The 12073-nt window shown below is 36.9% G+C and overlaps 1 protein-coding gene across 2 annotated transcripts in view; it reads right to left on the reverse strand.

Annotated features, from left to right (window-relative positions):
* Positions 1 to 11532, reverse strand: part of lrr1 (leucine rich repeat protein 1) — a 147318-nt gene extending 135786 nt beyond the window's left edge. Inside the window, exons 1-5 of one of the 2 annotated variants that reach the window (XM_051919936.1) lie at positions 11410 to 11532; positions 8972 to 9166; positions 8456 to 8554; positions 4044 to 4771; positions 1140 to 1416 (exon numbers count right to left, since the gene is read on the reverse strand). In XM_051919936.1, coding sequence (XP_051775896.1) covers positions 1164 to 1416; positions 4044 to 4771; positions 8456 to 8554; positions 8972 to 9154 — 1263 coding nt within the window. In that variant the 5' untranslated portion in view covers positions 9155 to 9166; positions 11410 to 11532 and the 3' untranslated portion in view covers positions 1140 to 1163. Of the gene's footprint in view, positions 1 to 781; positions 1417 to 4043; positions 4772 to 8455; positions 8555 to 8971; positions 9167 to 11409 lie in introns of those variants that run through there. The other variant, XM_028821853.2, reaches the window with a different exon arrangement.
* Positions 11533 to 12073: the final 541 nt, after the last annotated feature.

Genomic DNA, 12073 nt, shown 5'->3' on the forward strand with positions numbered 1-12073 from the left:
ATATACACACATGACAGTGAATATATTTCATCCATAAGCTGGAACAGCTGATGTATTTAAATACAATAAAAAGACTATGGTAAAACAATTTATTTGCCCATCACTGCAACTAAAAATGTGAATATTTCTTCTCTCACATGCCAAAGCTACATTATAGCAAATAGAAAGGTGCTGAGCAAATTAGAAACAAAAAACAGACTGTTCTAGCATTTTGAGTCATTTTAGGGAAATGGTTAGCAAAATGTGCCTTGCCACAATTTCTTTTTAAAGAGATATGTAAACAGATTCCTCAGAATGATTTTTGAATTTCTGAAATATTCACAAAGACAATGAAATTTTATTTGTATTATGTAAATGGGGATTAAAACAGATACATTTTGGTTGTACAATACTTTTAAAATCCCTTTTCTGTCAAATATATTAAAATTGATCTTCTGGATCTTGCAAAAAACATTTTTAAATAGTTACACACTGCAAAAACAATTAAAACAAGATTCTTTTTATATATAACTTTACTAACATATTAGCAAACATGTAAACAAATGTGATTATGTATATAAACTGTCAAAACATGGCAGTTTACTACATAAAGATACGTGAAAAACAATTTACATTTATTCAAATGGTAAACACATCTTAGTTATTTTCAGCACCATTTCAGATCAGGACAATAAGTTACATTTATAAAAATTTATTTCACACTACATTTAAAAAAAAAAAAAAAAAAAAAAAAAAAAAAAGTACTTCTGCCCCAAGTGTATAGCACTGGCTCAAAAATATCAGCATTATTACATTAAGAAAAAGGTCCATGTCAAATAAAACCAGAGCATAATATTGTATTTTAGTGCATATAATTCCAATGAAGAAAACACTGCGACTTCCAGTAGAAACCTCTATGAAATTTGAACAAGACCACAGTTCAGGATTTGGATGCAAAATAATCCATTTATGCTTGCTTTACAAGTTATCATTGTTATGAAGATCCCAAATAAGATACATCAATTTACAATCTGCAAGTTCAATCCAAGCTTCATTATTACAGAGAAAAATAAAATGCTTTCATAAACCAGCAAATATGATTTTGGTTTCAAACCCAAGCAGAATTTATGTCACAGTTTCCTTATTAGCTTTCCCACCACTCCCCCCCCCCCCCCCCACCAATATCACCTGCCGCGCTGAAGACATCGGTCTATGAATTCAGAGTAACACGTCAAAGAACAGAAATAACAGAGGACTGGTGCTTCTGTACCACCCATATTATCTACCAAGACTACAGTGTGAGACACGTGGTGAAGGTTCATAGTCACAGTTGCCTGGATAAAGTAGTTGACAACAGACATCCCACAGCCACACAGCTTAGCAACGTCTAGGTCATGACACAAGTGAGCTGGAATCACATGGGGCCCAAAAGACAGCCTGCAAGAGGACAGGAAAAAAAAAATAAAAAAAAAAATCAATAAACACAATACATACAAGGTAATGATATACAATGCTGTATAAGGCAAGAACAATTAAAAGGTAACACTGATCAACAATGGGGGTTCTACTTTTAAGCATACTTTATAATGCTGAATCGAAACAATGAAGTCAGATTCTTTTTTCCCTTCCAATCAGGCTTATTTTTCTTCCGATACCACCTTCATATTTTCATAATTTAGTGTCATGTTGGGATACAATTAAATATATATATATATATATATATATATATATATAATTATCGAATTATAAAATCTATTATAAAAAAAAATCTTGGAAGGGAGACGAGATGTGATCTTCTCGAAAGACAATTTAACGTCATGCGAGACAACATTTAAAACAAGTTCACGGACATCTAACCTAGCAGTTGTTTATAATGCTTTTGGCAGACACACTTCATGTGCTCCCAGCTCTTAAAACAATGACAAGCAGAACACGCAGCTCACCAGCAGCAGATGATCCGACTGCTTCTCCTTAGCATGCGCTCAATAAATTTCATGTAACTAACAGGAGTCGTCTTTTGAAAAATGTCAGAAATAACACCAATATCTGTGGAAATCTAAAAGCAATTTCATTTTTGTGTTGCTACAAGCAGGATTGCATTAAGTTCTATTGTTCTTTTGTGCGAAAGGGACAGCAGGGACAAGGAAAAAAAAAGTTCAGAAAGAGCTGCCAATACATACAAAGATGCCTTAATCTTGGCATTGCATGTCCACAGCTCAGAGAAGTATTCAGAGATGAGAGTTGTGAAGAACAATGGAATGAAGTTCAGAAAGCCGCTTGGCCGAGTTTCACAAGTGTCTGCACAAATGTTTTTGTATACTGCGAGGCTAAAAACTATCCTGAAATAGTGAATGGCCTTATCAAGTCATATACCATTTACAAATGAAACTTGCTGTATAAATGAACTTTTCTAGCAAATTGGTACAGATATGTATTGCTTTTCATCAAACATGAAAAAGCATTACCAGGACAAGTGGTGGACCAACATTCTGGGTGACTACGGCTGAACTCTTAAGACATACGTTTCTGAGGCAAAGTATGTACTTTTGTCATTTTATTAAGCATGAAAATATGCAATATTTTCAAATGTAAGTTGCAGATTACTGACAAACCTTACTTGATAGAGGAATTCTAAAAACATTTGAATTCAGCACACAAAGTACTTTAAGATTTGGGTATTTTCAACCCAGTTTTTTTTTTTTTTTTTAATTTTTGGTTGTTGTTGACCAGTGTAATCAACAGTGCAACTCTTAACCTCTGCAAGTCTGGTCAATCTATTACTGAACATTTTTACATTCTCAGCCATTATGACATCTGTATACACAATTGTTTTGAGCCATTTATTGTTTGAAATAAATGCTTTTAGACAAGATTCTCTCTCTAAAAGTAATTGGTACCATTTTTTTTCTTTAATTTTTTACTTCAGTACGTCTCAGGTTATTGAAATATTCTTACACATAAAAACGAACACACAAGTATTAAGAGTTTCATACATGGGCAGCTTACTGGTTAGAGCCACTGTATCATAGCTCCAGAGTGGGCCGATTACCGTTGGTATGAGTTTCCCTTCTATGTCCTCAAAACAAGACTGTTACTTGATGACACTAAATTCATCTTGCACAAGTGTGTCCTGCAATGGACAGAGTTGGTTCTTGGCTTGCGCCTAATGTTACTAGATTAGGCTCCAGCCCCATGAATCTTTCATGTTACATCAAAAACAAAACAAAAACAAAGTAGTAAATTAACACATTAAAGAACATGGTAAATAGGTTAGTTATTTATCCATCAAGAGGTGATCTCTCATCCTGGTTAGAGAATCATGTGCGTCATTGTTTCCCTCTTGTTTACAGAGTAAAAATGTTCTATAAATATCTCTTATAGGAAGGGTCTGGAAATATTGGCAGGATCTAAACAAAAATTAAATCAAGCAACTAAAGTACCACAGGAAAATGTGTTCCAGTATGCAATAAACTAGTATAAAAGTTACCTCAGCAGGGTAATGAGTCTAAATCAAAGATACCACAGAATGGCTTCAGAACAGATGTTCTTGAGAAATAATTAAAAATCCAGACATGTGAAACACTGAATCCATGGAAAGGCTAGGAAACCATTGTTTTCATGATATACCAAAAAATTGAGATGTGGCAAATTTAAAAGAGGACATGGTATGCATTTAAAAAAACAGTGTTCAAATTTGGGACAGATTTACCAGGAACAGTTAATAAAATTCTTTGACAAGTAAATATATTTTTGGGCTTTAAATACTTTGAGTTTTATACCCCTAAAGAAGCAAATATATTTTTTTCTTTAGTTTCAGAAATTTGATTAAAAAAAACAAAACAAAACAAAAAAAAAAACACAAGACACACACACACACACAGAGACCCTACACAACTAGCATGCACCACCAAAAGGTTCTGAATATTTTTCTCCTTAGGCAAACGCACATATATAGTCCTCTGCTCGCTAGGAAAAAATGCTCAAAAAATACACAGTTTGCTGTTAATTATACATAACATTCCTAATCCTACTTAATTAAAATCAGATGAAAACAAAATACAAACCTGTAATTCACAGCTGCTCTTGCAGCAAACTCAAGTAACGGTAACGGAAATTTCAGCTGGATAGTATGATCTAAAGGATTAGGTTGCACAAAAGGATTCCCAAACAGGTCCAGATTTTCCAGAGATAATCTGCGAAAGTCACTAGGCAAATATGGAAGCTGATTACGGGCAGCAGAAAGAAAGCGTAGTTTATGTAACTGCCCAATCTTAAACGGAAGACGAATAAGTTCATTGTCGTCCAGCTTCAGATGAACAAGTTCTTGAAGCTGACAGAACTGAATTGGAAGAGCTTGGAGTTTATTTTGACTGAGGTCCAGACATTGAAGGGATTTCTGCAAGGTGGAATTACAAAGAGCAACATTAAATGACTCCAGGTGATTGTTGTGTAAAATCAATTCATTGAGGCAGCAAAGGTCACCGATCGTGACAGGGAGCTTTTTGATGTGATTATTGCTTAGGTCCAGTTTCCTGAGCTTCCTTAGGGTCAGCATGCGCATGTCAACTCTTGACAGTTTGCAATAAGACACTTGCAGTTGCTCAAGGGAATAAGGAAAGCTGCATGTCAGTGGGTAATCCTTCTTAGAAGTAATTGTCAGTTTGCGTTTTGGTTTTTCTACATCTCGGGCCTTTGCCGGTGTCAGAGAAGAAAGGGTTAATGTGTCTATATCACTGCCTCGGTGTGCTAGTCTAGCAGCCGAAAGGAAGTTCTTCAGATTGGCAGCATCTGCCTACAAAAATGAAAATTGGTAAGCACACCAAATAGAAAGCAGCAAAGTCCCTTTACTCACAATCAGCATTTCAATACAACTGCCAACATGTTATTAATCACTTAGTTGAAAATATTTGACAATCTGCAGTCAAATGGAAGAGAAATACAGAATTATGTGCAATGTAATAAGTAAAAGACAAAAATATTACAGCAAGAACTAACGGAGACTGCAGTCAGTTAAGTCGATAACTGTTCTTGGTTTATCGTCTCAGGTTCATTTCACCATACTTTGCATTCTTTAGACTATGCCAGTGGCTTCAGCCCTCTAAAAACATACAATGTTATTAGGAAACACATTTGCTGATTTTTTCTTAGTTTCTGGAAATCTTTTTTTTTTTTTTAACAGGAAGCCAGGATTTTTTTTTACATTATCGGTAGAGAAGAAAAATAAATGAAAATGTTTTGGATAAATCAGGGATATTTAAAGTCAAAGATACAACTGATCATTTACAACAAACAATCACTTGTTAGAATACAATAAATACCTTATAAACCTGTAATTCTGCATTAAAAATATCTTTATTACTAAAGGCAATTAATGAGTGGGGGCGCACAACTAAAATATGTTGCTGACTGAGTTTAAAATCTGCAGACCTCAGCCAATCATCCATGACAGCACTGATGCAGTTCAAGAGACAAATCACTGGTCATATGAATTTAAAGGACTGCAGTGGCCAGAGGTGGTCTCTTCAGGTGGATATCAAGGTAAATTTAACACAGAGACCTAGTATATGTAGTGATGTGTGACTAAAGAGGGACAGAGATTAAAGAAGTGCTGAATTAGAAGGGAAGAAACAATAATAACAATTGAACAGAGAGCACCAAAGTAAAAGTTACTGTAGTACAAGGGTGTCAAATTCGGATGCTGGTGGCTACAGTGCCTGTTGGCTTTCATTCTACCCAAATTCATAATTAGAAACTAATTGCTTTGCTTTATTTTACACTTTATTGGCACTACAGAGCCCACAATAGAATATACTTCTTTTGCCTTAATTTTAAGTGAGTTGTCCTCATTTTGATGGTGCTCTCAGAGAGAGTGGAAAAAAGCAAAATGAGAACATGTTATTTAGACGCAAGAATTGGCTTCTAAATAAGAACCTGGCTGGAGTGAAAATGGAAGATTTCCATGAATCTGAGAGCTCAGAATTATGGCTATCTGTTGGCTCACTTTGCATCCCTTTTAGTTTTTTCCTTAACCACCAACCAACAAACCAACCAAACAGCTATGAATATTAATATTAAAATTAATTTAAGAAGCATGTTCCATATAAGATCAAGAATTGGTAACTAAGAAATTGGCAGGATTAAAAACTAGCAGCAACTATGACCTTCAATTATCTCAGTTTGACAACTCTGTTATAGTATATGTTGAACCATATGCATATATTACATATTAGTGTACAGCTTACTAAAAGAATTAAGGTAAATCAGGATATACGGTTGCCAAAAATGTCATGGTACCGTTTGTAGCCCTAACACTCCCAATTTTTTAAATTATATTTCAATCTAGTGCCCTATATGGTATTTAAGTATTTTTTTTTTTTTAGAACAGATTTAAGGTTATCAGCTTTAAAGTTTACTGAAATGTGGACTTGTTTTAACTGCCAAATGAAGTATGGTATTTGCTTAGCACTACAGCTTCACAGTTTCAACATTCCTAGGTTTGAATCACAGCCTCTTTACAATTTACACCATTTCTCTGTGTGGGATTTTCTCTAGGTACTCCAGTCTCCCCCCACCATTTCAAAAAGGGATCTATACTGGCCCAGTATTGGTGAATGGAGGTGCATGTGTGATGTTGCTGAGCAATGTACAGGTACCCCATGCACAGCTGCTTTCTGTCAGTATAGGATCTAACTTCCCATGACTCTGCGCTAGATATGCATAATAAATAATGGAGAGATCAATGGGCATTTCATCAAAGTAAAACACAATCTTGAATATCTATACTAAAAAATTGACAATGTACACAAGAAATAGAACAGTTGTAGAAATATCAAAGACAATGCACCATAGCAAACAGCACACAATTTGATTAATATTGAAAACATTTATATTTGTGAAGGTATGTAATACTCTAAAATTCTCCCTGTACACTTGATATGCATGTCTAAATAATAATAATAATACATTTTATTTATATAGCGCCTTTCCCATGCTCAAGGCACTTACAGAATATAATAAAGAACGGCAGCGTATACAGTATATAGCATTGTACAAACCAGATAAATAAATAAAGAAGATTAAGACAGTGAATTCTGAAAAAAAAAAAAGAAACAGACAACATAATTGATGGTCTAGCACACACACACACACAGGTTACATTAGCATCTTGACAGTGAAGTAAACTGAGAGAAGGGTAACAAAGTCAAATAAAGCTAAAAGCCTTCCTGAACAGATGAGTTTTGAGTTGTTTTTAAAAGAATTCATGGAGTCAGCTGACCTGATTAATTTTGGTAGGTCATTCCAGAGTCTGGGCGCTATACAGCTGAAGGCCCTGTCACCCATGGAGTGTAGATTGGTGAGGGGCACAACAAGATTGCCAGAATCAGAGGACCTTAGTGGGCGGGCAGACACATAGTGATGGAGAAGGTCACTGATGTAGTTTGGCGCGAGGTTATTTAAGGCTTTGTAAGTTATTAGTAGGATTTTATATTCGATTCTGTAAGACACAGGGAGCCAGTGAAGATGGAGCAGGATGGGTGTGATGTGCTCGCTGCTGCTGGTTCGAGTAAGGACTCTTGCAGCTGAGTTTTGAATAAGCTGGAGCTGTAATATAAGATTAGAAGGGGCACCTGCCAGTAGGGAATTACAATAATCGATGCGGGATGTGATAAAAGCATGGACAAGTTTCTCAGCGTTAGAAAAGGAGAGGAAGGAGCGAACATGTGATATGTTACGGAGGTGAAAGTAAGAAAGTTTCTTAATGTGATTTATGTGGGCGGAATAAGAGAGGGAGGAATCAAAAATGACACCAAGATTTTTTTTACAGTAGAGGCAGGTCTGATGAGATCACTGCCAAGATAGACTGGGAAGGAGCTCATTTTATTAAGTTGCATTTTAGTCCCAATTTGCAGGAGTTTAGTTTTATTGCAATTTAATTTTAAAGAGTTCTGCTCCATCCAGGTTTTAATTTCACTGAGGCAGGTTGTGAGCTGAGAAAGCTCTGATGAAGTTCCACTTTTAACATTGAAATAGAGTTGAGTATCATCTGCATAAAAATGATAACCCAGTCCATAGCTACGGCTAATACGGCCCAGGGGAAGCATGTAAATACAGAAAAGCAGAGGACCGAGGACAGAGCCTTGAGGGACTCCTTGTGTGACCGGCGCTGAGCTGGATCTGCTCTTGCCAAGACTAACAAACTCTTGCCTATCAGTCAGATAGGACTTGAACCAATCATCAACAGTAACAGCAAAAAAAAAAAAAATTACTTGTCTTGTGCATTTTTTCATAATTAGATGTGACAAATTATACATTTAGTACTTGGAACTGTCCAGATTTCCATCATTTTAATTAATGTGTATTGTACAATAAACCTACTGATCACCTTGTATTCATTAACGTGAGCCCATACAAATAATTCACGTACTACAAAGCAATCCTAAACAATGCCTCGAACAGACAAGGACAGGGACCATACCTTACTGAGGCAAACATCTACTGCAGGCTCCTTCAGTCGCACTGTAGCTTTACCCTCATCCACAAATCTAGTGAAAAACTGCTCTACATTTTCCTTCAGCTAAATTGGAAAGAACAATATTAAAGAAAAAGCAATTATTGGATTATGTTAATGTAAAGTTTATTGGTAACAAGATTAAGGTGCTTTAGTTACTTGGCTGTTATTACTGGACATGCACTATGCAAACTGAAAAGGCTAAAAGGCAACAAGCACCAAAAGAATCATGGTACTTGTTCACTGGGCAGAACACAGTTCAAGACATTCTCACTTTGTGGTTCTCTGCAGAAAATACATACATGTCTAATTAGATTCAATTAAAAACTGATCATTCAGTGTTGATTACTTTTCTTTGGTCACAGGACCAGGTTAAATTCAAGTCGGGTTCACTGGTCATTGTTTGCCACAACCCAACACTCTCTTCTACCCATACACACCCAGTAACCATAACATTTCTCTCTTGAACCTCGGCAAGCTCACCTTGTACTTGGAGCCCACTTTATCCTTCAGAGTGCAGATCATTAGGTAGATGTTATTGATTTTTGTAGTCTTGTCCACGTGCTTCCCGATAGACAACACAGCCCGGGATCCTTTGCCGCGGTTTCTCATACCGAACGTCGGTAGCATCCGGTTGACGACCTCCACATCGCACTGCAGCCTCATCGCCGGTCTTCCCTGAAACAACACGGCGCCCACATGAGCGGCACGTACCGAAGGAGGGTGTGTGGGGGGTGTTGGCATCAACGCCAACTGCACGTCCAGCTTTGCTCTAGCCCGCCCCCACCAAAACATTAACACACACCAGCCGCGTGACGCAAGACCCTGGCACGGCGCCAACTGGGAAAAAGGTCGGCCGTGCTTCTGCCTCTTCTCCTCCTTCAGCAAATGCGCAGGCGCGATTGTGAAGACTACCGCAGACCAGCTACTCAGGAATTTTGTCAGTACCATGTTGCATTTTAGATCACCCATCCATTTTAAGTCTTGCTTGCAAAGTCTTCCGATTAATTACCTGCCTCTGCGGAACTTTAATAGGGATGTGTGCACAAATGACGCAACTGATGTTCAATAACCTTCAACACGTTAATTACTGAACTATTTTTATTTTATCGATTTATGCCAATGCTGCTCTATGAGTGCGATGTAAATACATTTTTATGTTTGAAAAAGGAGCCGTGTAAAACGCAGATCCAGTTAAGCAAGAAATTTTTACAGAAATTGTGTACATAGTGAGGAATGCAATTCATTCCAATCAACCCCTTAACTTCACCACACAATTAAGATTTGCAAAATTAATAATGCATTAATGTATATAGCTAATTTTCATAATACATGTAGCTAAAAATACTTTAAAAGGAAAATGAAAAAATTGCTGCATTGTTGCAACTATTGTATTATAAATACTTTAAAGAACAATACCCCGTCAGCTGTATTATCCCAGGAGACAGGAAATCATCCAAGTTCATGATTGCATTGTTATGCAAAAAGAAGCTCTTTAGTGCAGTCAGTGTGGCATATTGGTTAAGGCTATAAACCTTGGACCCTGAGGTTTTGGTTCAAATCCTGTTACTGGCACTGTGCGACCTTGAGCAAGTCACTTCACTTGGAAATAAACAAAAGTAACCAATTGTATTGGATAAAGGCATCAGCCAGATAATAATGAAGTGTGGCATAGTCACCATATCACTCAGTTTGGGGATGGCAGATACATACAGAGGTTTTCCTAGTTTGGTAGGCTGTTCATTTCCCCAAATATTACTGAAACAGGAGAACACTTGAAATTTGGAAAGATCTTGTCGCACATTTCTTTTACCTCTGTGACCTGCTTTTAAAACAAGGTCATCATCTCTCATGTATTTAAAAAAAAAAAAAGAAAAACCTCAAGGGGGTGTTGTCAGGAAGTACATACAGCTGTAAAAAACAAATAAAAAAATACTACTCCAATATCCCCAAAATCTGGGGTGTAGAGGAGAACCAGTCAGCCTGGATAAACCTAGAAAATGGACAGAACAGCAACAGAGAGAGAAAGAGGTTTCTGCGTATCACTTTCTTGGCTCTAGGTGAATATACAGTGCCTGTTCATTTCATTTGTAGATCTGTGATGTATGAATTTGATGTGTTCAGGTCCATCATTGGGAGAAGGCTGATGTGTAAAAATTACCAAAAAAAAAAGACACCTGCAAATTACATAGCCACAGAAAGCTAGATTCCACTACGCTAGCAACACCAGAAGCAGGGGTTATTACAAAGCCCGATATAAGTATTCCCACAGAAAGCTGGATGGTTATGTTGGTAAATAATATTATATTGTATTGTTTTGTCTTTTTGCAAAATAGCTTTCGGTGTAGGAAACCAAGTATAATTATAAAAGAGTGCACAACCACAGATTACAAAACTGATGTTACATATATACACAGATACGTTTGCACTCACTCATTCTTCAACTCAAATATTGAAGGAAGTGAATGCATTTGTATTGTCTTATAAATAAAAACTGCAATGTGTTTCCACATTTCGCCCATTGCAGATTTGGTATCTTACTAGAAGTCACAAAGCCAGCTAGTGGTTTGGACTGAATTAGAAATCTTATTTTACTGTAAAAAAATAGGCACTAGGCCAGTCTCCTTACTAGGAACCATCAAAGACGCTATAATTTAACGCTTGGCTATCCTTGCCAGTTTGGTAATTGTTTTCACAAATAAATAAAGTGAAAGTGCAGAGTCCATAGACGTAATGCCTCTTATCGAAATGTGCACGACATAAACGAGGAAGAAAGCTAAGCTAAGAAAGCGCATGTTGACAACGGATTTTTCCTCCCCGCAGGCAAAACCCGTCGTTAAAACCCGACCCTTTATTGCGAAGCTCGATTGCCATATTATACACATTAAGATTCCTTAAATTTGTGCACCTGATACACTTACCGAGGGGGCTATACAATCCCTCCTGGAAAACAAGGCGAACACACTAATCCGCAACGTGTTCAAAAAGAAATAACAAAACGCGCCTAAATCAATTTCGTCGGAACAAGAAATTAAGCTTGGATTGGAGAATAACATAGTGTCACTCAGTAGTAATTGGTTCATCTTGAAGTAGAGGCGGGACTTGGTTACAGCTGTCACCTCCACACCCCGCCCCTGACTTTCACCTTCCGGAAGAGTTAGGTCTCTGTATTTTATTTTGATGGGTACACACGACTTAAATCTCGACCATATCTGACAGCATTCCGAGCCTTTTATATTACAGGTAAGGGCAAAATTTAAAGGCTAGAAAAGGCAAAAAGTTTATGCTGAGTTGCCCTCAGCAAACATTCGGTGAAAAAAAACCAACTAAATAAAGTTCCCTAACGCAGTTTTTCTTTTCATCTTTTATTGGATAATCAGGTTAATACAGTTGTCAGTGGTTAGTTTTTTAATCTGTTCGTGAGCTAGGGCCACATTCTGTAATACCGGACCCTTGTCACCAACTCCAGGGTAATTTAGAGTGTCCATTTAACCATACATTCATGTCGTTAGGATGTGTTCAGAAAATCAGAATATTTGGAGGTAAACCCTGACTGGGTGTGGACTTTACGCAGTATTTTAGAGC

The sequence above is a fragment of the Erpetoichthys calabaricus genome, chromosome 16 (assembly GCF_900747795.2).
Source record: "Erpetoichthys calabaricus chromosome 16, fErpCal1.3, whole genome shotgun sequence".
NCBI classification, from domain to species: Eukaryota; Metazoa; Chordata; class Cladistia; order Polypteriformes; family Polypteridae; genus Erpetoichthys; species Erpetoichthys calabaricus.